Genomic DNA, 27,925 nt, shown 5'->3' with positions numbered 1-27,925 from the left:
AAGGGTTAAGCGCGGGCCACGCCTCCTCGCCCTCATTGGACAGCTGTTCCCAGGCCCCGCCCACCTCCGGCGGGACGGGCGGCGGCGGGGCGTGCCTGCGCCGAGCGGGGATTGCGCGCCGGGGCTGTGGCGCATGCGCGCCGAGAGGTGGCGCGGCGCGGCCCCGCGTTCGCGAGCCGGCATGTTTCGGCGCCCCCCGCGCAACTTCCGCGGCCGGCGGCGCGCGGCCTCCAGCGGCGGCAGCAGCAGCAGCAGCAGTGAGGAGGAGCCGGAGCCCGAGCCCGTGGCCGCTCCGTCGCCAGCCTCCGTCGCCAGCTCCCGCTCCGAGCGGGAACCGGAGCCTGACGAGGGCGAGGGGGACACCGGCCGGGCCGTCGCGTCCCCTGAGGGGGCTCGGGCGCCCGCAGCGGCGGGGCCGCCGCCCTCGGAGGAGTGGGCGGGCAGCCCCGGGGGCCGGCAGGAGAGCGGAAGAGCGGCTGCGGGCGGAGGGCCGCGTCCGGCCGGAGCCGGGGCCGGGCCGGCGCGGCGGGGAAAGGAGCTGCTGAGCTTCGGTAGCGAGGAGGAGCGGGAAGGTAAGGGCTGGGCGGCGTGCCCGCTCCGGGGGGCCGGCGGAGGCTGCCCCGCTGCGGGGCGGCAGCCGCCCCTCACAGCCCGGCGGCCTGCAGCTGCCAGGCCGGGCGCTGGGGCGAGCGGGCCCGCGGCCCGCCCTGGGCGCCTGCCTCCCACAGCCCGGGCTGCTGAGGCGGTGCCGCGGCACCCTGCGCAACCGGCAGTGCTGTGGTATGGTTAGGGCTGCTGTGAGCATTTGTGAGAGAAACACATATGAAATTACTTCGAAGGTGCTGTATGTCTGTGTGCTTCTGGCCGGGAAGCACTTGAAAGCTGCTTAGACCTGGAGGAAACCGTGGGGAAGCAGTAGTATGTGGTTCCCAGACTGGGCTAGTTAATGATGACCAAGCTTAAATAATTGAAATTTAAATGTTGAATTGGCTCTTTTGGGCTGTTGCTTTTGTGCATGATGTCACTAGACAGGTCAGGGCTGCGTAGAGGTGTCGCTTTGGACACAAACTGCAAAAAACCCTACGTTTCAGCAGGCCAGTATTGATGACGGTGGGCTGCACAGCTGTAAATTAAGAGGTGGTGGATTGTGAGTAATAAAGCCACAGAATTAGTTATACTTAATGCAGCACGAGTTTCAAAAACTATGCTGTGCACACATAGAGCTGTGTATGTAATACATGTAAGAGAGCACATGTACTGCTTTGTTAATGTTACTCAGAATCACTTTGTTTTATCTGGGTAGGTGAAGAATTTTTTAAAATTAAAAAGCCTTCCTTCAATGAAGTAACCTTTAGAATTCAAAAGAAGGAAAGACTGCTGCCTGCACAGTCGGAAACTGAAGAAAGCAAAAGTAAGTACTTTTTCCAGTTAAATATTTTATGGAATATTTACATGAAAATATATTGCAACATCAGTAAGTAAAGTGATGTACAAATACTGTTGATGGGGTTTTTTTTTTCCCCACTTGTTAACAGAACCCAGGATTATACTTAATGTTACTTTACAGGTTTAAAATTTTGATCTATTTGTGCTGAGATTATTTTCCGTATGGCCTTGGTAAAAATATCAGAACTTGGAGGCTGTTCTTGAGAAGACCTGGTTATGCAAAACACCTGTAGTACATCAGAGTTGTTAAACTTCTGACAAATCTGTGCCTCAGCATTGTATCTTTCAAACTGTGGGGCAACTATCCACTGCTTATTGCTGTCAAATTACAGTTTAATCTGAGTCTTTGCATTGAGAGAAAGTGTGAGCTTAGTAGAATTTTGTTTGATAAAACTTAATGTAAACTTTAAACTTTGTGTTATTAAACTGTATGCTGTTAACAGCATACAATGTTTTATATTGAATACAGTCAGTAGCCTTGATTGCTCTAGTGCTGTTCCTAGTCTCATTGAACTACAGAGAGTGTGTGTTTTACAGATGTGTCTAAAAGTTCTCTTCCCCTCTGCTCCCCTTTTGAGATCTCTGTGAAACAGATATACACACCTAATTGCTACTGTTAGATAAAAATAAATGAGATTGAGAAATAATTCCCTTTGCGATTGTGATTCAGATGAGATGGTAAATTTTCTTAGTAATTTCTTTTAAGAGTATACCTCTTAGTCATAACAGGTGGCATATTCCCTTGTTCAGTAGTCTGATTTACTGAAGATGTAGTGGCAGATGAAATCAATGCTTGGAAAGAATTCGGGGGTAATTGGAGACAAGATAGACATACATAAACCTTTATAGTTTAAACGAGGACTCCCTCTGTTAATGCTTAAAAAAAACCCCACTTTCTAAATATGATTTAAAAGTCAAGGGAGATGAATGCAAATGTGCTGCGAGCTATCAGCATATTAATTAATTGTCATCTGGGAGCTGATACTGCTTTTGTGCATGCAAATGTGCTCTGTGTCTCAGAAGGACATATTAGTTTAGGACTATCGCATATGCTTTGATTCAAGACAAGAACTGGCTTGTAAATAACTGTCTCGTAATGTCAGAAAATTTGTGTTTTGATGAGCACAAGTGGAGATAGCTAAGCAACCACTCTTTGCTGCAGCAAGGTGTAAATAGTTACTGGTAACTAGTTATGACACATCAGATTCCAGCAGCTGAAACTGAAATTATGTATCTTACTTTTTTCCCCCTAATACAGAAATCTGTCCGTTGGAGCCTAGAACTGGCAGCACCACTGGCACTCATGAAGAAGAAGAGAAGGACGATGAAAGTTATTCCTCACTAAGTGAGGACTACAACAGCTTGGACTCTGAAAATGAATCCAGCTTTCCATGGAGGAGGAAGGATTTATCACCAGGTTAGTTATCACCTGGATATTTTTTTCAAGGAAGTTATTTTACAACATTCTTTGTTTGAAGTACATGACAAAATAGGTGAGGTGAATCCCACTCAGCTTAAATCACATAAGGTGTAGGCATCTTGTTTGTGCTGAATCAGGGCTACCCTTCTCCTGAAAGAATAGTGATGGTTCCCCAGTATTTTTGGTTGCAGATGTTTGTTGTATTTCTGTTTTATTTTTGGAAATGGATGTGAAATTATGACCATTGGTTTCAGAAGAAAGGCAGCAAAGCATTCCTGTTTAACAATGCAAAATTCCCTTAATGAGATTAAGATATAACCTCACTTGTGCTGGTTTATAAACTTTCAACTCCTTTGTAAACTTGCTAAGTTTAGTAACCCTGATCTTTTGGGGAGATGGAAAGGAGAAGGACAGGCAAACAGCGACTTACTTAAGAGAAAAAAAGCGTAAGCTTTGTTTTTAGACTGAGAGACACTTTTTAAGGATGCTTTTCCGTCTCCTTATATTCAACATGGTAAGCACAGTACAACATTTTTTGTCTTATGTTCAGAATTTTACAGTGATCCTGAACAGTGGTGATTATTGATGTTAGGAGTGATACAGAGTGTTGCTTTTAGTCTTTTGCTGAGATTTTTCTTTCTGTTCAATGCAGGTAATATCCCCAGTGCAGCGTGTATCGAGGCTGCTCAGAGGAAATGTCATTTAGCCAGGACACAGGCTGATTATCTTCCACTGGATGTTTCAAACAGTCAGCAGGTCTCTCGAAGGAGAGGAAGCAGTGATTTAGAGAGTGAAGACAAGTCTGATATGAAGAGTCTCAGTTTTGTTCCTAAAATGAGAACTCTTAGGCAGAGGATGACTGAACACATGGGTGAGTGTGTGCCATTTCTCCCAGTGGTTGTGGCTTTGTTTTACTGGTGTCTGGAAGCAGGACTTGTACGGTAAGGAGTGAGTGCAGCTCAGGGCTTTGCTCCTCAGGGTCTTGGCAAAAGGCTGTACGATTGTTACTTGAGGTTTATATGGAATACTAGCCTGGTTTAGGTCTCACTAATGGGGTGGTGCAGGATGCTTTGAGAAACATTGGAAAAATTTTTGGCCTTGTTGACTTCAAAAAAATTGTCCTGTAGGCAGCACAGCATGTAATGTAAATGAAGCTGCTGTAGATCCTGTCTCTTGCTTCTGGTCCAGTCTTCTGAGTGCTCTCCCTGCATTGACATTGTGACTGGTTTTGGAAAAAAACCCATGTCCTAGCAACCCAGCCCTTGACAAGTAGTCAAGCCTGGTGCCTGCAAAGCATATCTAGCTTTTCCATTGCTTTATCCTTTTATAGCTGCTTAGTTTTGTTTTTGAACCGCTGGCTTACTTTGTTATTTGAATAAGGGTATAAGGAATGCATAACTACAAGCTGATTCTGCAATTCTAATTAATGCTAATGAGATTTTTGTTCCTGTAGTAGAGTGTATGTTCTGGAACACTCAGGGATTTGCTATGTATCATGTCACTTGCTGTTATACTCTGTACTTTTATTTACATGTATTATACACAGCTTTGCTTGGAGATGTGAAACAGATGTTTGTGCTCCTTGTAATGCAGTAGTAGTTGCCTGAGAAACTGTGTTAGGGAAATTAATACTGGTGTCAATTCTACAAATCCCACTAGCCATTTCCAAGCCTTCCTTGCCTTTCAGTTAGGAAGTCCTCCATCTGCACGTTTTAATTGTGCTGGGTTTTGTGTCTATCACTTCTCAGTAATGGCTGGGAGAGGCCTTGTTGCTTTAGAGGGGAGAGAAATAAAGAATGTAATTACATCTAATAATGATTGGTTTAACTTCCAGTGTCTGTGGGTGATGAATCAAGTGAAGAAGAAGCACAAATGAAGTGGGAAGAACAACAAATAAAGAAAGCCATTAAACTCTCTCAGGTGACACATGCTTTCCTAATCACTAGAAGTTGCTTTTGCTTGTAGGCAAGAGAGCTTCTCTGTAGTACTGTTGTATCTCTTTCCTGCCCTCTCATTAGAGGAGATTTTAAGAAGTTATACCCTGATTCTTCAGGGAAAAGATGATGAGAAATATGGGAAGATGATAATGAATATCTGTGATTTCTGTCTAGCTGTTCAGAAGCATGGTATTGTCTGCCTCAAAGGCAGGTACCCGTATGTGATGGAAGACTGAAAAGCAGAGAATAAAATTCTGAAGCCTGACTTATTTGCTGCTGTGCAAGGGATCTTAAAAGCAAGAGTATTCAAATAACACAGATGTTAAAAAGTCGCAAAGCAAAAATTATTCTTTTATTACGCTAGATTTGTTTGGTGGCAATCTGAGAGCTCTCTTAACAGTTCAGTAGAATTATGGTTTCTTTCTGTTAAATAATTGTAAAAATAAACTGTATCTTCTGATGAGCTCGAAGTTTTTGTTTCTGGCTTGAATCACCTACTCTGGATCAGCTAGAAAAATCTGAATAACCAGTTATTTATGTCAGAATAGACCATTGTAGACATTTTTGCCTGTTAAAAGGGCGTAGTTAGAGGACTAGGAGAAAGTTGCATTTTTCTGCTGCTGAATTTCAAAGCCAGTATATGACTGGTGATCTTAGGTCCTCCTAGCCTACTTTGTTTCTGGAAAACTTATTTTCTGATGTTCAATAAACAATTTTTAGTAGCAGACCTTGTTAGTCACGGACTTAATTGCTTCAACTGTTTGTGTTTTGGCTACATTTTAATATACAAACTTCTACTGGTTTAGAATGCAAAGTGTCTTAATTTATAAGCTAAAATTCAGTGGAACTTTAGTTACAATTGCATTTAAGATGACTTGTCAGTGACAAATCTGTCTTTTGGCCACTAGCTTTGTCAGAAGATACATACGTATTTATTGAGGGTGTCAGAAAGTTTACTCTAAGAAAACAGAAAGTTAAGGGACTCATAGGTGGCAAATAATTTATCATAAATGTATTCAAATAGTTTTAAAAAAGCAAGATATGAGTGAAATTAGATATCATCACTGCTTGGCTATAGTTTATATTTCTACATGTTATATTTGGAATCATGATACTAGTAAAGTCTCAGCTGTTAGTACAGAAGCGTTATGCATTATTGAAAGCTATTTATTTTTTCAGACCAAGACAGCAACTTAAGTGTACCCTAAATTAGGGATTACTTTGAGCTATTTATATGTGTATGCACTGTATGTTTTTATACAACATACATATGCAGTTTTTATACTTTGTTTTCCTTGCTTGTGTGTTGTACTTTTCTGTACTTCATTTGATGATTGAAATGTATTTTTATGTCATATGGCTTGTATTCTCAAATAATAAGTCTTGTGATCTATAGAGCTGTAGATGGAAAACTTGTGTAAATGGTGTATTAAAAATTAACACTTAAAATTCTTGTAGGAAACTTATGATGAGGCTTTCCTGCATAAACCTCAACCAGCTAAACCAAAGTTTGATCCCTCTGTTTCTCTACCATCTGTGAACTTGGAAATTGTGAAGAAGCGACTGACTGAAAGGTAAATCCTGCTTTTGGATAACTCAAAAGTTAAGTTCATGTACTGGAGGATTTTTTGGTGGTTATTTCATGTCTAGTATGCGTCTTATGATGTCTAGTAGGGTACTACAAATTTTTAACTTTACCTTGCAACTTTTCAAGAGTGTTTTATCAAGTGAACTTTAGAGAGTAAGTTCATTGAAATGACAGCAGCTTTTCATGCTTGCTAGTAGTTTTTGATAGGAGCGTTGGTTCAATGTTATGTTTGCCCAGCAAGCAAAACTTCAGCTGGGGCAGATGGCGCTGGCAATCCTAACTCTCTTACGGTGGTTCTTTCAGCTGCAAAAATAGCTCAGTATTTTCTAAAGCAGCAGTAAGTTCTCTACAGCCTGTTTAGGCAACGTAGAACCTGCTTTGATTTTTTTCTTCAGTTGTATGCCAGGCCATGACTTCTCTTTAACAGTTTAGTTACTGTATGGGCACCTGAAATGTCCTGGGATGGAGGTGGGAACCTCCAAGAGGGAGTGTGAAAAGGACAGCTGGGGTCAGGCATCCTAAGGTAAGCCACCCCTGTCATCTCTCAGAGCACTGGGAAGCAGCTGTTCAGATAAGTTTAGACAAGTAATATTATACAGCTGAGACATAAATGTGTGCTATGAACTTGTATTGAGCTCTCTCTGAATGCGCTTTGCTTTGTATAGACTATCACTGACCTGCTTGCTAAAAGCATTGCAACTAAATTGGTTTAAATCTTTTTGTGGAATTGTATGCTTTGCCATAATCAACTGAAAGGAATTCAGTTAAACGAAGTAGGAATTTAGGTACAGAATCAAATAAGAAAAGTTGGAGTAAGGCTGTCAAGAGTGGGAAACCCATCTGGAAAATAGCAATAAGGGGATGGGGAACCTGTTTGATGTAAACTTTATAGATTATAGTGTTTAACATGATAAATACTAATTTTTTTTTTTTTTTAACTTGTAGCATGATAGAAAGCAATAGCTTGGTTAGGTTATTGTCATTGAAAAGTGTTCCCTGCTTCAGGGAAGTGAAAGAAGTTGGGGTCCATTTCTTGGTTCTGTTACAGGCTTGCTTAAGCTGAGCAAACACTTGAGATATGTAAGAAGGGAAGGGGGAGGGGGAAGGAAGCAGAGTTGTTATAATGTTCCTCTACTAGCTATTAAATATTTAGTGACAGCTGTAGACATATGTTCCTGGGTTTGATCAACTACTAGCAGCAAGAGTCCTCAGTTGGTTTGTATTTAGTAGTGAGCATGTGGTGATTGCTTATAGTTACTGCTGTCCGTGCAACTTATATTAAACTAGTATGGACATGCTGACGTGAGCTGTATTTTTTCCCAGGTTACATTGGGTAGAATCCATTTAATGTGAGACCACAAAATGTGGCTTTTTATGTTTTTGGGAAGCGTGGTTATTGAGGCATCCAGGTAAAATGTCAGTGGTGCTTTCAAGACTAGCACCACGCAAGTGATGTTTGAGTCTCCAAAGCATGACGCTTGTGCACACCTCATGCTTCTGCAAATATTGGCATGAGTAAATCAGCACTGCTTCGGTCAAATACAAGTACTATTATTAGCACAGGCAAAGATTTTGTATGTGATTATAATGAGAAAAGTATTTTGGAATGTCAGCTGTTAACTTGGCGATAATTTTAGTTGTTTGGGTTTCTCTTTTGTAGGATAGCATCATTATTGGATGTGCACCGTGCCCACCAGCGGGAGTATGAAAAATATATGGAGGACATCAAGAATTCAAAGATCACTGTCCAGGAGTTAGAGAAGTCTTCAGATGCAGCTCTGAATTACAAATTCTACAGGGCCATGAAAACATATGTAGAAAACTTGATAAACTGTTTGAATGAAAAAGTATGTGTATTTTCTTCCCTCCCCTCCCCCCCCCCCCCCCTTCCCCGATAAAAGTGCATTCTGTTAATGAAAGATAAGAGGTTTTTGTTTGGAAATGGTGAGGGGCACCATCCAGTTAATAATCAGTCCTATCCAAAATTTTAATGTAACAAGAAACAAAATATAGGGAAAACAAATCAACCCTCACCTGAAGTGATGATCGAGCTGGTATAGGTATACTGAACTGAGCTGTGGTCTCATCTAGTTTCTGTTGCATGAAAACAAAGTGTTGTTGGAGGGAGTTTTTTGCAGGTCTAGTAATCAGAGCGCACTGCAGTTGAATGAGAGGTGGTGCATAAATTCACTTTTGGAATCTCAAAATGCCTTTACTTAGGGTTACGTAACAGATGTAGTAAGGATCTTGTGTTAGGTTCCTGTTGGAATTGAGTTAGCAGAGCTGTGTGAGAATTTCTTTACATTATTGGCTGCATCTGTTTTCCTGAACTGCAAACTTTGTGTATTTAAAAAGATGTTGGGAGAAGGGGAGGAGCCACCTAAAGTTTGGCCTCACTGAAAGTAAACTGCTGTTATCCTCTACAGATAGTGCTATCAAATCTAACGTATGTCACTTAATTGCATTGCAGTTGTGAATTTTACATAATTTTGAAGAGGAAAAAATATTAATTAATGAATAAATTTTAACACCCAGTGGCTCAAAAGCAAACAGAGCAAATGAATTATACCAGTAGTATCCTGTTGAACGCTTTTGTATGAAGTCTTGGGTATCCTTTGAGGAGTAACTGGTATTTAGTTTGTTTTTCAGCCTTACAAAAAAAGATTGAAAAACTCCAATGACCAGGATATTACTTTTCAATGTATGATGCTTTGGTTCTAATTTCACAGCTATACTGCAAACCCATAGAAACTGTTATTTGTTTGTTTTTTGGGGATTTTAATTAATTGCAAACCTGATTACTGTTTACTGTATTTCAGCTGAAATACATTAATGAGCTAGAACTGGCTGTACATGTACTGTTTGAGCAACAAGCAACGAGAGTATTGAAACGAAGGCAAGATGAGCTGAAAAATGAATCTGCTTATATTCAGCATCTGACAAGTTAGTATGAAGTTAGAAGTTACCTTCTTATTGAAACATTCACTCTGAGCAGAAATGTACAATTACCATTTGGATGAAGTTTTTCATTTTTCTTTGATCTCCTTTCACACACCCTACCCCACTCCCTCCATCAGTAGATGTGTTCTGCTATACCTCAATTGAAATCCGTACCTCAGTAACACTCATGATACTATTTTTCCTCTGGTTTAATAGTGAACATAACGTGACCAAGTACTTGATCAAATTCTGGTTATTCAACTCAGCAATTTTATGTCAATATTTAAGAATTAAAAATGAGTCTGTTTTCCAGTAGGTCTTAATTTGGAGAAAGCTTGCTTGTTATGCTATTCTGTGATTATATGAGAAAGCAACGTGTTTAGTTGGCAACATCACTTTTACATGAGTGTCTTTTAAGACTGTGTGTGCTCAGAATGAAGGTCTCAAACTAGGAGGTCACACGATGTGACGGAAGGACATGAAAAAAGAAGCCACTTTGTTGTAAGGGTTCTGTCTAGCAAAATGGTGTTTTTCAGTCACTGTAGGAAAAGTTACTACTATTTTCTCATCTTGTATTTTCTTTGCACACCATTGTTTGAATGCCATGTAAATCTTTAGCTGTTGCTATTTAAAAAAAACAGACCTCCAAACCCCTTACAACTGTTTGGGCAAAGCTAAGAACAATATGCTTGGAGCTCTTGGGAAAAGATGGAGGCCAGGTGGACCAGTTTCTGGTAACTGCTGGTCATATGGGTTCAGTCTTCTTGCTACACAGGATCAACTGCTGATTAGAGAAAGCTAGCGGCCTGTATGGTTTTGTAAAATGGTGTAGCAAACTGACAGCGGGTATTAAGAAGAAAAAGGTAGTTACCATAATAATAGTTGCCATTAAAATGATTTTACTTCCAGCACATTGCAAATGAGACTGTACTTGCATGTTTAAGAGCACTTTTAATAGTTTTTTTATCATCTTAGTTCTATTTAATATAGTGGAAAGGCTGGGTTTTTTTGATATGATAATACTTCAGCAGTAGTATGCTTTTTTGGCATGTTGTGTGCCTATCAGCCAGCTGATAGTGCTAGAAATGAATGGCCCAACTAGCAAATGCTTCTAGTTTCTACTTCTGTGTTGGACTAGAGGATCAGAGTAGGGATAGGTAATTGGAATTACACAGTCAGTGACCACTCGGGTAACAGGAAGCAGTGGGGAGCTGACTAGTCTTGAAATCTAAATGCAGTGATTTTGAATAGTGTAAATTGGGGATTTGACTTCCATTGCAATGTTGGAACCTAACCTCAAAAGTTATTACGTGGTTTCGCTTTTGACATAGAGGACAAAGGCAGGTTCCTGTACTTGCCTTTCACACTGCTAAGAACCTATTGTGGAAGGCGCTAAGTCCCTTTTCCAGGATTAGGAAGCAGTGAGCATTGACTGGAATGTCATCAAACTCACCTTTTCATCAGCTGCTGTAAGCAAACAACCACATCTGACTCTATACAGCTGGCAAGTAATATTTACTGTGCTTTGCTCTGGAGACTGTTAGGGTTTTGGTTAGGAGGGTTGATTTTTCTTTGGCTTTTTCCAAATGAAGTACAATACTAGAAGTATCTGTGTTTCCTGTTTGAAAAAATAGGAACTTTAAAATCATACAATTTTACTTTTGGCTGTTTCTGTCTTCTGATAGGTGGGAGTGACAAACCAACTAATGGTGGATTGGAAGGTGATGAGAAGGTACAGCTTCTGGAAATGTGTGAGCATCGAAGGTAGGTGTTACATATAGGTGCGCTGTGTACTGACTTCCTGTCATTTATGTGGCGATGAATGTAAACCTGTAGGATGACTAAATGAGATTACACAAAAAAATACATATTTGCTTTCCAAAGCTTGAAGTACTTTGAAACCATATAATTGTGAATCTGTTGTTTTCATGTTGATTTAAATCTGAATGCCAATAGATCTTTTTATTTTAAATTAACAAGTCTTAAATGTGGCAAAGTTATGACGGGAGCTTTTTCATTCCTGCTGTAATACGTAATAATTATGATCTTACACAGAAATATATTGTAGTATTGTATAGATACCAAAATTAGGTGGTATTGTTACTACTGAGGTGGTGGTGGTGAGTGGAACAAAGCAACATCTAGCCCCTACTTTGCTATCATTGTAGGTCAGACTGGTAGTATGTTTTGGAAATTACGGTGTTCAGAGATTGGTACCAATTTTTTTAAGTTATTGGGAGTTTTGGAAGTTTTATGGTTGCATTGGTGCCTCAACTGATAACTATACTTTGAGACAAGAACCTTGGATTTTAATGGATGAAAAATAGTATAATAAGAACTCCCACTTGAAGCAGATAACCTTTAATGCTGGTTGATGTAAATAACTGTATAAAAGTATTTATGCAATACCACTTTCATATCATAGCATCACATATTACTTTCCTGAGGCAGAGATGCGAACTATTGATTTTGCAGCCTGTTACGATTCTTGGTGATGGCAATAGTTTTTTGAGCCTAATCTGTACTTGGGTGCTATCGCAGTTTTTATGTGGGTTGTTGCATGAGTGATCCAGAACTGAGATGGCAAAGACTGAGAGCTCGGTAGTTTACACTATAACGGTCAGAAACAGTGTCCAGTACCATGCTTGATGTTCAGTGTTCCAGATAGGATGAGTCATTTAGCCTCAGTGGAAATGAGGTCAAGTGAAGGTTACTACATGTTTCATGAGGGGAGATCAGGGATGTTGCTGTAACCTCTTTTACATCAGTTCCCAAATCCTCTCCTTCCAGGGTTTATGTGTCCATATGGTTACATAATTACTGTTGCTCCCTCATTGTGTTTCCTTATGCTGTTGCTTTTGAAACTTGCTTTCAGTACTTTTTTGAAGTTGGATTATTTTTCATTAAGCTTCCTTCTGCATACATGGGATAGAGTAACTCATCTGGGTTCGTTACAAAATACAGGACTTGTAGACGGCAAGTGAGAGAGTGTTCGGGAGAAACTGATCACCATGAAGGCATGTCAAGTGATGATGAGCTGACTCCAACAGAGGTGAAAGAGTTCCAGAAGAGCAAAGGTTAGTGACAGTCTTAATGTGATGTCATAGAACAAAATATCTCTCTCATATTTTTAAAATATTTTTTTATGGGTGGGGAAGGTGAAGAAATGCATCATTTCAGTTACGCATTGTTAGTTACACGCTGCAGAAAAGAAACGCATTCAGACAGGTCTGACCAATGATGTGGGAAGAATAGGCGTATAGTAGTAGATTTCTTTTGGTATGATTTACGTGGTAGTGGCATCGCACATGACTGTTTCAACTAGAAGTAAGCTCTTCTAGATTATGCTGTAGCTGATCTGAGTACTCAGTGCAATGCTACAACATGTTTTGTGTAATCAAAGAAGACAAGACTGATTTAAAGGTTGGTGTTTTAACTGTCTTGAATGAATAAATGAAGAAGAGTAGGGAAAGGCATGATACCCGTTCTCCGGATAACAGCAGAAGGGTTTTCATGTCTGAAACTTATCACTGTGGTACATAGTTGTTGTATAAATCTGCAGAATAGGTGATGAAGCTTGCCTTTTTTGGTTAGACTTTTTTTTTTCTGAAACTGAGTTTTTCAGGGAACTGGTTTTAAACGTGTTTCAGTGTCAGGTGTGTCCGATAAGTGACAAATGCAATTATACAGATGTTTCTTTGTCCTGTAGATGTATAAACTTCAGCTTATGCCTCAATAAGTTCTGTGATTGTTTCTTTTTATTCCCAATGAATATTATTCATAGATAACGTTTTAGAGGATAGTAGGAAAGTCTTTGAAGATGTACATGCAGATTTTTGTGACATCAGAAAAATCCTGTTGAAATTCCAGGAATGGAAAGAGAAGTTTCCTGACACTTACTGCGATGCTTATATCAGTTTCTGCCTGCCTAAACTATTAAATCCTTTGATCAGAGTTCAGTTAATAAATTGGAATCCTCTTGAGGTAGGTGCATCAGCTGACTTTGTGTTCCTCAAAAATTGTATGTGCGTTTGCATTACGTGTTAGTATGAAAAATGAGATTATTTTTTTCCTATACATAGTACAGTACATTATGTATGAATAGAAAGATGCTACGTTGGGCTCAGAAACTGAAACATGTGGTTGGAGTCATCTTAACTTTCTCCTTTCCCCTTACCTTCAGGCTCTTTTGCAACACCCCCTGTAAAAAGAATACTTCTCCTGAGTTCTCTGACAACACTTTGACAATCCCACCCTTTAAATTCTATCTTGGAAATCTTTTTTTTTTTATCTGCTGCTCTGGCCCATTTAGTGATAAGGGTGGAACTGAAATTAAGTGGGAATCTGTGGTATCATTGGATGGAGCTTTTCTTTTAATCCTGACCAGCTGAACAACTAACAAGAATGATCTTTCAGCAGAATTTTACAGAGTTGGAAGAGATGCCCTGGTTCAGAGCTATAGAAGAATTCAGTGATGCCAAACATGAATCTGAATCAAAAAGGGATGATGATCCTGATCAAGAAGTTTTGCCTAGAGTGATTGAAAAAACTATCCTTCCAAAAATTACAGGTAGAGTAAGAATATCTTGAAAATGTTCACTGCAGCTAGGCAATCAAATGTTAAATAAAAGTGATAGCTATCAAATAATGTTAGTTATATAATGGTACTTCAAGATGTACTGATTACATAGTTCCACAGAGTGAGGTTAAGGTAGCTGCTTGTTAAGATTATTGTGAGAGGCTTAGCTTTTTATATGTTTACTTCTGTTATCTTGTAATGCCTTGAAACTAGAGTGGATAACTACATGCATATTGTGAATTAAAAATAAATTGGGATTATTTTTTTCCCCTAGCATTTGTAAAGAGTGTGTGGGATCCTTTGTCGTCTTCACAGACAAAGAACCTTGTACAGCTTTGCAATAGCATCTTTGAAAAACAAGTCCTCTCCAAAAATGAATGCAGTCAAGCAAAAGAGGTAAACACTCCTGTGCTACTGGGGAAGGGAAACCTTCATCCACTGTGTGTACTCTCTGTGTGGGCCCCTAAATGGGCACTTAGAACATTGTCCTGAACTTGTTTGGTTCTGATTACTTGTTTGCTTTGTCACTCTATTAAGTTAAACTTCCAGCTCTCTGGTGCTTTCATTATTGAAGATGGTGGGAGATGGGACATTCTGGAGGCAGAAATTAGCTTCTGTTCCTAGAAAAATTTTGCCTGTACCTGTCAGGTATCCGAGTGTAGATCTAATCTTGCTTCACTGCAGTTACAATGGTTAGAATTTAGATTTGTGTTTAAATCTTTCAAAATTTGAGCTTTAAATGCTAATAATGCTCCAGTGGTCAACTCCTTAAGCTTAGAATTTAAAATTTGAAAATCCTCAAGGGGTGGTTAATTGGCTAGGTAAAGACTACTTCATAATCTTAGCAATCTTTTATTAAATACTCTTATACACAGTCACACTAGCATGTCTTCCTTCAGCATGATTCCAGTTTTATTCTGATGTAAAACTGGTGAAACAGGGTGGATGTTTGGGCTGTGAGTATGAAAAGAAATTTTAAGGAAATGTTTATGCCTTCCAACTGTGAGCCTTCCAAAGTCTGCTGATTTGAAACTATGACTTGAAGTGGTACAATTGACCTTAGCCAAGATACAGTTTGTACAGAAAATAAATGTGAACTTTAAATAAATAGGCTATAAAAAAAAGGTAGGTGGCAATCTATGGCACCTAAAAGCACGTTGCCTAAAACCACATACTATCCTAGCTATGGTGGTATTTTTTTACATAGAATTTCACAGCTTTAGAGAGATCCTATTTGCATTACTTATTTTGTTCTTGAGCTATACAGTTTTCCTGTTGCCTTGCAAATTAACATGCAAAAAAAGGCCTCACTTAGGGAAATAATTTCATCTTTAAAAAATTCCTCTAGGTTAACCCTGTAGATAATTACAGCTGTAATTTGTCTACTGTTTTTAATATAGCCATGATCTTGGTGTGTATTACGGACAAGTAGCAACTGTATTTATCTTTAACACATTGCACTTTTAGATGAACAAAATAACCATTGAAGTTGTTACAAATGGAGGAAGTTGTCTGTCTTGTGAGGACACATTAATAATTCCTTTTTTAATAGGATTTGAAGAACACTGTTGTCCTAAGAATGAAGAAATCTATAGAGGAAGATGTCTTTATTCCTCTGTATCCTAAAAGGTAAGCTGACTCTGGGGCTCGTTCAAACTTTTTTTTTTTCCCCAATTCTTCTACCCTTCTCCCCACAGATGAAGATGAAATACTGTATTCATCCATTAACAGCTAATGGAACAAACAGGCCTTCTACTGTTCTATAATGGGAAAGGTTATGAAATATGATGTGTGTTTATAAACGCTAATGAGGGTAACTCCACTGATTTAATGGTGTTGGTTTTTTTTCTCTTGTCATGAAAAGCTTTCCAATATATGCGGTCCATAACCTGGTTTCAGCATAGCTACTTGTATCTGAGGGCCTGTCTTAGTTTAGGTGGTCTGGTGTCACGTGCATATGTCCCCCAGTTCCTCCTGTCATTCCTGAAACAGGGGTTTTATTGTTCATGCCGGACACTTATTTCAAAGATGGGAATAAGTAGGAGTCTAGGAGATGCGGGGTCAAGATACAGCTAGGAGAGAAGCTTTGCTCAAGTTTGTGTAGGTTATTTGGTTCTAAGCAAAGCTGTTCTGCTATGATTCCATGAAATGTAGACACAGGTGTTCCCAATTGGTAACTTTATTGGAAATTATTTCATAGTAATTATAATATAATGGATCCAGATTGAAAGATGTTTCCCTAAACTTTCCTTTTGGTTGTAGCTGTCGCTGCTGAAAGAATTTCAGAATTAACATTCATAAGTATTTTAAAGATCAATTGTCTGTTTATCATCTTTTAAAAATAAATCTTATTTAACTTATTTTCTTCTTTCCATGACCAGCACAGTGGAAGACAAGTCATCACTATGTTCAAAATTTCAAGAAAGACGGTTTTGGTCAGCTGTTAAGGTAGAGAAAATACAGCTGTCTTTGACATTCATTTTAGTAAAAAAATATTTTGCAGTTATTCAGGAAATATATCTTCAGGCAAGCCAAATTTGTGGGAGATTAATACATTTTTATTAGGACGGATAACTATTTTTCTCAGTGAAGGGTGTGTTCTCTGTGCAACCTGCATGTGATGATTTAAGAATGAACTAAATGAACACACAATTTCTGTTTACCCAGCTGGTACATCTTCCGCAAGAGACTTTGATCTGACCATCTGTTCCTACTGGTTCATTTTTTTTTTTTTTGAGTGTCTCAGCCAGGCCTGTTGGCCTTATACCATCTTAGTCCCTTTCACCCAACACTGTGGGGATAGCTAGGCTCTTTTGGGGATCCTGGGCAGAACTATGATGGCACTAAGTTGCAGATACAATTAAAGCTTTATTTTTTTTTAACAGAATTTTATGATCAGACTAGCATAATATTTTTATCATCAGAATCAGTGTAGCACAATTTATAAGTAGCGTAGCACAGAAGAGGTTAGCTTACGGTTCCTCATCACCTGAGCTCTCTGCAGATTGGGTCAGATCTTAATATTTGGCTTGCAGTATCAATAATGTAACAGTCATAACCTAGGCTAGAAACATGTAAAGGAGTCACTCAAGCTTTGGAGGAAGCAGAGGATGGCGGAGGTGTCCCTGGCCTCTGTGGGGCTCGTGGCTCTTGCTGTCCAGCAGCAGTTCTGTTGCAAGTTCCCCATAGGACTTGTAGCTGCTTAATTTTACAGACAGTGCTCTGTCTGCTGTTATGCTTCCCTGTTCTGTGATGGGGTCATTGCTACAACCAGCTTGGCTGGGTGCCTGGCACCTTCAGGGCTCCTTAGGAGGGGAGTAGTCAGCCTGGCACCCAGGAATTTTGAGGCTGACAGGGAAGGAAAGAGAAATCTGTTTGGTTTGTCTGCTTGGTGCACAGGACCTTCATGGCCTAATAATGGGGAGAAACAGGATTAATACCTGAGTACCTGAGCAGTTTGGTCACAGTGAATGGGTATTTGCTTTACGGTTAGCATAACTAATGCCAGTTTATTATTGTAGAATATAATTACTGTGTGTTCATATCAGCACATTGTTGTAATTTTATTTTTGGGGTGCTGAGTTGGGAATTTCTGAATGCCTGTGATTCAGTTCCTACTTAAGATGTGTTTCCACTAGGAGTGGATTTGGATTCTTACTAAAGATGAGACTTAGATGCATGAAAACCATCAAAATCCCTGACAATATTCTGGTTCCCCTGCTATTTGTGATGCCTAGCCCTGCGTAGGCTTCCTGTTGTCATGATGCAGAATTTCCTTTCTGTTGAAAAGCCTGGAAAACTGGATATGTTGAGGTCTATTTGGCAAGACTTGTCACCTCTGCTCCTGAGGTGAGCTGCTGTGCAAGAATCAGTCATGGACAGACAAAGAGAAAGCAAGAGGGAGCTTAATAGTTAGGGGTTAGGACACCTAGCAAAAGCCGAGGCAGACTTGGAATTCTGATCCCACCTTCTTAGGATTGTGTTTTGTGTTTTCCTGGTAGTCAGACCTGGGTGGTGCTTTCCTCTGTAGACTGAAGTTTTCTCCTTCCAGCTTTTGATTTGTCTTCACTGTCATAGCGGTCACCTTTGAAGGGGTGATAATGGAGAGTAGTTCAAAGCGTTTTGTTCTGTATATCTGTTGAATAATTGTCACATCATTTTTTTTTCTGGAGTGGAGGTGTGAGTTTGGTCATTCCAAGGTAAATAGAACTGCAGCTCATTGGTGTCAAGACTCTTGGGACCTGCTTGGACTCTGGCACTGAGACCCGCTGCCGTTGTGCAGCCCCCTGTTCATGCTGTTAAGCCCAGCCTTTCAATATGGGATGCCATCTTCACAATGCTTATTGGGAACAGCCTCTAAACCATGCCCAGAAATTATGTGGAGGAATGCTAACTGGCTTGGGTGAGAAGTGAGCCAGGAACTCTTCTAATGCAAAGTCTGGGTGATGGAAGTTCAGTGTTTGTACCCTGATACTGCCTCACTTGCTTAGATACAGTGTGTAGCTCAAGATGTGCTTCTTGTTTACTACACTGTGTACTTTCCTGATTAATGCTGGCCAGTGGAAGCACTCCTTTTTTTGATCAATGTTTTGGCTGCTCATGCAGTTGGATGGAGTATTTGATGGGACACTTCCAGAAGACTGTGCAAAGGTGGTGGGCTTTGTTAGTGCTTTTTGATTGATGACTGCAAAGACAGCAGGCTGAACAAGTTCCCTGAAAATTAATCTATTGCAAGTTAAGGGAAAAAATACTCATGTTCTTATGTCAGACTCAAGAATAACAATTGTAAGGTTTTATAGTGATGGGGCAACAGAATTAAACTTCTCAGTACCTAATAATACTGAGATCAACTACAAAAAAAATCTTTGTGTTGCTATGAATCATGGCTGCCTGCCCCATTGTGTTATGAGGGACTGTGTGTAGTCTTTCCCTGAGCAGATGTTGTTTTGTAACTTTTTTTTTTTTACTTTCTGTCTCTGATTCTGTTTGCTTAGGATTGGATAGCACTTCATTTTACTAATTCTTGTAGGGGGAGTGTCTTAATACTCTTCCTTTTTTCATGCTTTCAGCTTTGACTGCTAGCTCTCCTGTGTAAAGCACAGTCATCTTCTGTATTTGGGCATTAGCAAATTGTTAACCTATTAAAGGGTAAAATACTCTTCCCAGCATGGGAAGTTACCTTACATATATGCATTAGAGTGCAGTTCATATGCACATGTGAAATTATCCTACTTGGTATGACATGCAGAATGAAACTTTATAACTCAGGATAGGTTATAAAGCAGGTATGTTTAATTTACCAGCGGGCATCAGGGTGGATAATTCCAAAAGCACCTGTTGCCCGGACTTCTTTGTGCACACGTGATTTAAAGTATACATTCATTACATATTCAATAGATGCCCGAGAATAGGTTGCGTTAGGATAATTAGGCTACCGAGAAGTCATTAACATAAGTTTCCTCCCATTTGTGCTTGTGCACTGTCTCCTGGTGGTGGTCGTGGGGGTCGTTGTTCCAAGTTACTTCGAAACCAAAAAACAGGACAGATCGCGTACCAGTGTCCTCTTATCAGCACGTGAGCATCCCAGGTCCATCTTACCAGTACAAAGGGCCCCAGGACCGGGCCCAATTTGCAAAGTCATACTGTGAAGATCCTCTTTGTACATACAATGAGAGTTTTAATTATTCCAAGTTTTCCATATCCTATTAATCTAGTTATTTTTGAGCTTTCTATCAGGTAAGGTTATTTACTGTATGCAGCTTGTTAGTGGCTAACTGACAGTTAAGTTTGGAGAGTGTGAATCCTGGGATTTGAGTACTTTAATTGGATGGACATAGTATTTTTGTCTTTATCATACATAAAACTTGAAGTATTGTGTTTTAGCACATTTCCAGCCACGAGGTATATACATTCTATGTTTCTTCACTACTGCAGCTCCTCTCCAATGTTCTTCTTTGGGATGGGATTGTACAAGAAGATACGGTCCGGGATTTGGGACTGAGCAAGTTGCTGAACCGTTACCTTCTTCTGAACCTCTTAAACACACCACTAGGGCCGGATAATATAGAAAAGTGTAAGAAGGTAAAAGACATTGTACATTGGAAGAGGGTGTATGCTAAATTCCCACCCCACCCCCCCCACCCCCATGTAAAGGGGTTGAAACTTAAGATAGAATACTTAAAAAAATTAAACCCCAAACATTTAATGTTGTTTAAATTTTATGACTTTGGTACATAAAAGCATTTTTAAGCAAATATTGGTCCGTAAGATCTTAAAAGTAATTACTTGTGGGGATAATTAATCTGTTTCAGAGAAAAATCACACTACTAATAATGACTGAACCTGCCAAAAAGTCCCTGTGAGAAGTTGATATGACTTGGTTACATTGAAAGACTTCTGAAACTTTCCAAACTTTGTGTGAACAGGTGGTTGCATGCCTCCCAGAAAGATGGTTCCAAGATCTTAAAAGTGGGTCAACCCTCCCTGAGTTACTGAACTTCTGCCAGCACTTGCTGCGGTGTGCTCAGACGCTACACAAGGATAACCACAGGTAAGACTTTCCTTGGGATTCAAGCACTTCCTTGAATAGTTTGTATTAAATATTTCTCAAATTCCTGAAGTCTCATATATTCAATGCTTTCAAGGATGTTGTCATCACATATACATAGAACAAAAGATGGAGTCCATAATGTAAAGGATGTTTCTGCAGTTGTAGTTTAATGTGATAGTCTGAGGTGCTGGATGCTGAGTATTGTTAGTGACCAGTGTAGCCAAGGTCACCTGATGACAAGCAGCCAAGAAGAGATACATGACTTCTTACAATTAATCAGCATAGTGTGTTACATACCTTAAGTAGTCAGGTACGTAAAAGTGCTGCTATATAATATTTTTTTCCCCAGTGATGAAACAAAAGAAGCTCTCCTCCTGCTAGTGAAAATCAAAGCTCTGCATATTGTTGAAGACTTCATTGAAGAGTATAAACTTGAACACCTTAAACCTATAACTGGGAAATAGAAATTTTTGAAGCAAAATTTGTATTACTGAAATGAGCCTGCTATTAACACTAAAACAGTTCTAACATGAAATTTAATTAGTGGATCCTGCCTACTCAAAGATGCAGTAGTAATCACTGTCTTATTGTTAAATACTTCTGTTTTTTCCCAATGTCTTCTACTGCTGCCTACTCCTAGGTTAAGGAGTCTTTTTAGAAGTTACAGTTGTCGAAATAAAGTGATGGTGTAGGTATTCTAAAAATATATGACAATGCTTTGGAACAATTCTGGAAGGACAAAGTGCCTGTAATGGTTATTATGCTAGCCAATAGACAACTTGGCACACTATTTTGGAATTCATTGCTAAATATCACTCTGACCCAGCAGTCATTGAACTCTTCTAACTTGTGGTGGACAGTGATTTTTGGTAGGGTTATTGTTAAACCATCCCTAGTGATAAAGTATTTGTAACGTTGCAGGGGCTTTGACCCTGGTACAGAATCAAGGGGAGTCAGTGTGCAGATACGGGGTTTGAGTGGTGAGTGTTTATTGATGGAAATGTGGGTTCAGTGAGGTACGAAGCTGTGTGACAAATGTCTGGGGAAGAGCAAATACATAGTGAAGATTGTGTCTGACATGTGCCTGTAGATACAGGCTGCACTAGTGTGCCCAGTGCTGCAGCTGTCATATGCCCTGCTCTGTCAGGCTGTTAGGAACGGACATCTTGATGATGAGCAGCACAGGAACAACTTCAGTTACTTTCTAGTAACTGAAACTCTTTAAGACAGTCTTCCTTTTGTTTCCCAGTAAGATCTAGTCAACCTTACTTCATCATACCCTTATTAGTTTTCTGATGTTTTATAACTTTGTATATTTACAATAAATGTTGTTACAGAATAAGGATGCTCTATTGTAGAAATTATAGTGCATCACAGACTCTGTATGTTTAGTTGTGACTGTATTTCTCCCACATCTTCTGGGACTAGAATTTAACTCTTGCAGACTTAATTGCTTTGATTTCTTTTATAATTTTTAAGTTAAAAATATATTTTTGTAAAATATTTTAAATGTAAATAGTTTTGCTCAGTGTTACAGACAGAAGATGACTCTTTAATTGTTTTATTTGAGAAATAAAGTAAAAATATTTTGCTGTGTTAATGACTCCTACAGTTCAATTCTTTAACATGTGACAAGAATGTTGTTAGAACTATCAAAGAACCTCAGCCACCATTAGTCTTCATTATCTTTAGGAGTTATAAGTTGATGTTTCTAGTAACGGCAAACTCCTGTTGCTTTTCCTCTTAGAATGCCAGCAAAAATGATCAGCAATCACCCCAAGCTTGTGATCTCAGTGCTTTTTTCCTGTTCTTTGTGTCATCCCAGTTAAAGGTCTCCCCTGAAGCACCCAGTCTCATGGCATTATGAAAATGTAACAGATGTTGTCTCACACTTTAGCTCTGTAGATCTTTCTGGAAGAAAGATTACTTGAAATGACTTGTAAGCATAGGAGGGCAGTTAAAACTGTATTTCCATAGCAGAAGCAAGTGTTGTGAAACCAGCTGTCCCAGTATTGAGATCCTACTCTGACACTTTTGAGTACATTGCCACGAACCTTACACTGATTCACATGATTTGACAACACAACTAACTTGACTGGGTGATACAACCCCCTCTTTTTAATTGCAGTATTAAAAGGCTTCTCATTTCTGGAGAAGGGGTGAACATAGCATTACACTCAGAAAAAGGAGTGGCTGTTTTCAGGAATCAGTAGTTCAAACACAAAAGTCTGTACACTTCAAAATTTTATGGAATAGTTGACTTCATTTTGCTTATAATATGCTAGTAATATTTTATAAAACTTGACAACTGATAATTCATACAGTAAATTCAAAGTAATTAATTTTCTCAGTAATTCCTAGACTACAAAACCCATCATTTTTTAAGTTCTTCACTCACTTCTCTCCAAATTTTTTCCTCTATTTTTGAAGTATCATATTCTCGCAGCATATCAAACTCTAGCCATGGCTGGCTCCACTTCTGTGCTTCTTGCATTTTTTTTTCAGGTAGCTCAAACTTTATTCCTTTTACATTGTATTTTGGTCTTTCCCACCGTTTTGACCATGGTTTAGGTTTCATTCGTACCTGAAGCTAGGGTGAAAGATTCAAAAAAATAAATTAAAAGGTATTAAGAAATCAGAACTTTGATTGTGAGTTTAGCAAAAGGTGAGACAACTGCTGCTCTAACAGAAGTAACAGAAAACTGACCAATCTGTCAGCGTTTGAAGGAACTACTACTTTACACTGTTGGGAGAAAAGAATTTTTTTGAGTCCACATCACTGTTGCCGTAGTATCTCACAGAACTTTTTAAGCAACACTGTCTTCATTTATTATACTGTCCTTTTCACTTTATGTGTTGTTAACTGATCTTTTGTAGTTCTACTGTTACTTTTTAAGGAAAAAGTAGCATACCAGAGGAGGAATGATTGCTCTAAGTCACTTCAGTTACTAGATAACACTCTTTGACAGCATCTGCTGGTTTCTGGATCTTCTCGGAGATGCAGATTTTAGCAGACTCCTCCAACCTTACCTTCTTTCCTGACACCTACTACTCCCAATATGTAACCACATTAATATCTCTCTGAGAAAAGCTTTCCTCTGTGCACAAGGTTATACAGAGGCACATGGAGGCCACTGCTCCTTGCATGTCTTCAGAATTAACTACTGAGAGTGGTAGGTGTTGACATTCTCAACATTCTTTCACTAGAGAGATGGCATTAAAGCCTTGCCTTATTCTGTATGCTTTTGTCACTGGTAACTAGTATAGCAAAGAGCTGTTTAACAGCCTTCCAGGATAAGTCAGAGATGAAAGTTACCTGAATGATACTCTGCTTTCCTTCTGAAACATACAGCTCTTACCTTGTTTACAGGAATTTCTTCATGCTCTAAATGAGACACAGGTTTCATATTCATGTCGAAAGTACTGTATTCAGGGAGGGCATCTCGCAGGTACAGCAGGTTGTCATCCAGTCTCTTTTCCAGCTTCAGAACCTCGATCGCTTGGATTCGAGGACTGTATAGTTCATAACGTATTTCAACACCTTAGAGAGAGAAAAGTCTGGTTTAATGATCCAAATTCATTAGAAATACTAACACCAAATTAGTATTTCTTCAGTGTTATACATTTCTGTATTATTCAAGAACTGCTTTTTACTTGTAAGAGAACTACAATATACAGTGCTGTGTGCACCTGCGATCAATCATACATGTGCATTATATCTGCACAGGCAAATGCAGATTTATTTTGTAAGTCAAGTCTTTGATAACAGAATGGATTAAGAGACATTGAATGGCTTGAATTTAAGATAAGCCTGGGTTTTAAACTTCACTCCCTTTTGATTATAAGGGCTCTTACCACCTATCTCATTGCATGCGTAACGTATATAAAGAAACACCCACCCCTTTCATACTTGCATCGCCCCCCCATTTTGTCATAAACCAGAATATGAACCTACTATAAAACTCTGCTCATCAGCTGCTAGCTGAAGAGTTCATGCCTCTCTCCCCAGTTCATGCAAACACACAGCCCTCAAACTGGGCTAGTATTTACACAGCAGTAAGTGGCCCAGGCTCAGTATAAGCACCATACCGGATGGCATTCGGTCTCATCAGAATACAGATCTAAAAATCACAGAGTATACAGACGAAATACTAAGTTGTTCCATGCCTTCAAATATATAGCACATCAGCACCTCCACGCAAAGTTTTAAACTTGCAGTATTTCCTAGCAGGCAGATTCACAATTTCACTTTAGTCTATTGTCATCCTCTCCACAGACTGAATTTCTACTCCAGATATCCCTTCACATATAATTTCAACATTTTTTTTCATAATTACCACAGTTAAAAACCCACCTTGGTCTTCTATAACATTTCGAAGGACAAAGGTAGCGCCAAGTCCTTTTCCTCCTCTCTGAATGCAGATGCCCACAAACCGGTTGACTTTGCCACTGGCATATGGATCTGCAGTAGTAACAGCAAGTATGCTGCCTGCCAAAAAAAACTTAAACTAAATAGACCGTTCAAGTAAATATGTACCAAAATGTGGTAGGAGAGTCAAAGTGCATGCATTTAGGTACATTTTGAAAATATTTAATTTTCCACGAGAACCATCAGAAAGAGAATAAACTTCTAACATGCCCTGAATTAATATATATTTGAGTGATTCTGCAGATTAACTATAAAGCTTCTTCACCTTCAGACCTTCATCTTTATTTTTCACTCTTCACTATCCAAACTGAATACAAATAATATTTTCCTTTCTTGAGCCTTATTGGTGAACCATACGCTAAAGCGCCAGGATTGAAAAAAACTTAAGAAACACATTAGTATTATAATTTTGATGGAAAATGAATGTAAATATGAAATTAAAATATGAGGTAGAATGTATAGAAACACACACTAGTTGATCTAACACACCTGACACTGTGATGCTCTTCTACATCTGACCACACTTTCTACCACTCCACCCAATGTAAAACAGTGACAAAATTATGGAAATTTTAATGCTGTTACTGACCAACATAGAACTCTGGGATGCTGAAGACTTTTCTTCTCTGTATCATATCCTTTCTTTCTATATAGTATTTAAGAGGATCCGTTCTCCCTCTGGGAGGTATAAATTCAGGGCTCAGGAACCTATAAGAAAATCCAAACTTTAGTAAGTATAAAACAAAAGTATTGGCATAAAAAGAACTAGAGAAGTCCAAGTATTTGGCCTAAAAATTACCACCACAACCACCAATACCAGTTACCTTTTCAGAGACATGAACTGCAGTCCATGAGGTTACCAATGTGGTTTTTTTTGTTTTATCTAGACGTTTTTTTGTGGGGTTTTGTTCATGGGTTTGGGTTTTTTTGTTGTTTTTCTTTTTTTTTTTTTTTTTTTTTCTTTTAAACAGTTGGAATTTCTTTTTTTGCAAAAACAGTAACAAATGTTCTCAGAGGAGCTGACTGAAAGAGAACAGTGCAGTTACTGCTGTCACAGCTTAGGAACAGGTTATTTCATGGTTTAATTGTAATGCATGTGATGGAACACTTACTATTTGATGACTTCATAATAACAGATATGGCACAATCTATTATCAGTTTTTACAAACTGATTCTACAAGAGACACCAGATAAATGTTCTTTTGTGTAAGAAAAGCTTAAAGGGACTCTTGAAACTATTTTCTGCTCCAATAAATTAAACCATGCCAAGAAATTTCCTCATGTCCTGGAACTCAGTTATCTGACTGCTGAGTTGAAGGCACACTTACTTCCTGGGGCAGCACTGGTCTGAGCTGAGGACCGTTCCCAACAGACCATTTGGATGTGGTCACTCTGGGTTGGATGGTAATATCTCTTGGCCTCAGAGCTTGAGGATGAAGCTGGATGCATTTAATTCACAGATGTATCTTAAAAAAATCTCTTAAAGAGAAGAAGTAGCTTAAAAGTCCTGGATCTGGCCAGGAGAGAAGTGCCCAACGCAGAAAAGGACAAATGCAAACGCACCTTACAAACCTTATGGGGGCTGTGGGTGAGGGGGGCACAGGGCAGCACAGAGGTTCTGGTTGGTGCTGCTACCCACAGGCAGCCACGTACACAATAAACAACATCAAGCCTATTCATGATCTTCAAAGTTGCACAATCTCAGGAGAATAAAATGTAATTTAAATGTAGTTCCCTGTTCTGCCCAGCTGCCACATCACACTGCATTTCTTAGAAAAGCCACACTGACTCTTCAAATCTTGAAAGATATTTCCATTAACGGATCTGAAGACAGAATGGAAATTTTTATAGTCTGATTTTTAATACTTTCCCCATTCCTAGGCTGCCTCCATGTTATGGGTTTTTTGGGGGGTGTGAGCATGAAAAATAACAGTACTATCACTCTGCTTCTGAACACAGCACTGCAGTTTTAACCACTGAATCATTTAGAGCCACTCAAACAGGTTGAGGTGACAACCAAAATACTCTGAATGAGAGATGTCTCATGGTTATCACTGCTGACATTAGCTCCATTTCACAAACAGGAGCAGTGTATAGACTCACAGCTGATCTTAAGATCTAAGGCAAAGGCACCTTGTGGCATGCTGAAGAGGTGTACACCTTCAACAGAGAGAACCTCACACATTAACCCCAAATTTGCAAGGGTGTTTGCTGCTATACATTTTTTCTCAAGTTTCACCACTTTCAGGAACTCCAGAACACAGTTATTTTAAGGTGTTTTAAACATATTTCAACATAAATGGTCTTTGCTAGAACTTCGCAAATGCTTTTTCTGTAATAAAGCCTTGGAGAGTTAAGGAGGTGCCCACAAAAATTACCCACATGATGGCAGCCCTGCGCAAACCCACAACAAGCACCAGCCCACCCTACCTCCTCTCCACTCTCTGCTTCTGCTTGTCAATAATGATGGGCTTTGGAGGCGGCTGAAATTTTGCTGGCTTTCCATCGCTGTTACTTCGATACCCCGAGAAAGAAAAACACCCTGTAAAAAAAGAGAAAAAATATTAAATATTAAAAAACCAAACAAACCCAACTGTTTTCAAGCTGAACCGCCCCCAAAAGCTGCACCGTTCGAGACCGCGATGCCGCAGAGCAGGCTCCGGGCCTGCCGCCCCCGCTCTCCGGGCACACACGCCGCGGGGCGCTGAGGGGCAGGGGCAGGCCAAGGGCCAGAGGGGGCACCGGGTGGGAGGGACAAGGGGCTCGGGCGGTCGGGGGGCACCGGGCGGGGGGGACACAAGGGGCTCGGGCGGTCCTCACTGGCAGGCAGGCCCGCCGCGGCACTGCGCGGCACCAGCCTCCCGCAGGCGGCTGCCATGGCGACTGCGGCCGCTTCCGGGCTGCCGGCGCCTGCGCGCAGCGCCGCTATGGCGGGCGCGGCGGGCCAAACTACCCCGAGCGCGAAGCGGAGCTGCGGCTGGCGGTGCTGCCCAGCCGTGCCTGCAGGGGGCGCCGGGCGCGGGGCTGGGCCCGCCT

The 27,925-nt window shown here is 39.9% G+C and overlaps 2 protein-coding genes across 5 annotated transcripts; one reads left to right on the top strand and one right to left on the bottom strand.

Annotated features, from left to right (window-relative positions):
• Positions 1–135: 135 nt before the first annotated feature.
• GCFC2 (GC-rich sequence DNA-binding factor 2) lies at positions 136–22,056 on the top strand. Of its 2 annotated transcripts, none has more exons than XM_056343518.1 (18): positions 136–572; positions 1,304–1,411; positions 2,705–2,863; positions 3,519–3,737; positions 4,701–4,786; positions 6,262–6,377; positions 8,052–8,238; positions 9,211–9,334; positions 11,017–11,095; positions 12,296–12,408; positions 13,116–13,315; positions 13,751–13,901; positions 14,185–14,306; positions 15,463–15,539; positions 16,292–16,358; positions 19,845–19,991; positions 20,336–20,460; positions 20,810–22,056. In XM_056343518.1, exons 1-18 carry the CDS (start codon positions 182–184, stop codon positions 20,922–20,924), a joined length of 2,586 nt encoding a protein of 861 aa, XP_056199493.1. In that variant the 5' UTR covers positions 136–181; the 3' UTR covers positions 20,925–22,056. The 2 variants fall into 2 exon arrangements, with proteins under 2 accessions (XP_056199493.1, XP_056199492.1); XM_056343517.1 differs by having other exon boundaries at positions 13,748–13,901.
• On the bottom strand, positions 20,607–27,825 carry MRPL19 (mitochondrial ribosomal protein L19). Of its 3 annotated transcripts, none has more exons than XM_056343521.1 (7): positions 27,710–27,825; positions 27,320–27,431; positions 25,479–25,597; positions 24,815–24,949; positions 23,820–24,001; positions 22,859–23,050; positions 20,607–20,913 (listed from the first exon to the last, which is right to left on the bottom strand). In XM_056343521.1, exons 1-7 carry the CDS (start codon positions 27,765–27,767, stop codon positions 20,908–20,910), a joined length of 804 nt encoding a protein of 267 aa, XP_056199496.1. In that variant the 5' UTR covers positions 27,768–27,825; the 3' UTR covers positions 20,607–20,907. The 3 variants fall into 3 exon arrangements, with proteins under 3 accessions (XP_056199496.1, XP_056199495.1, XP_056199494.1); XM_056343520.1 differs by lacking the exon at positions 20,607–20,913 and adding an exon at positions 21,959–22,371; XM_056343519.1 differs by lacking the exon at positions 20,607–20,913 and having other exon boundaries at positions 22,552–23,050.
• Between the last annotated feature and the right edge of the window lie 100 nt (positions 27,826–27,925).

The sequence above is a fragment of the Falco biarmicus genome, chromosome 6 (assembly GCF_023638135.1).
Source record: "Falco biarmicus isolate bFalBia1 chromosome 6, bFalBia1.pri, whole genome shotgun sequence".
NCBI classification, from domain to species: Eukaryota; Metazoa; Chordata; class Aves; order Falconiformes; family Falconidae; genus Falco; species Falco biarmicus.
This window is presented reverse-complemented; position numbering and strand designations above follow the sequence as displayed.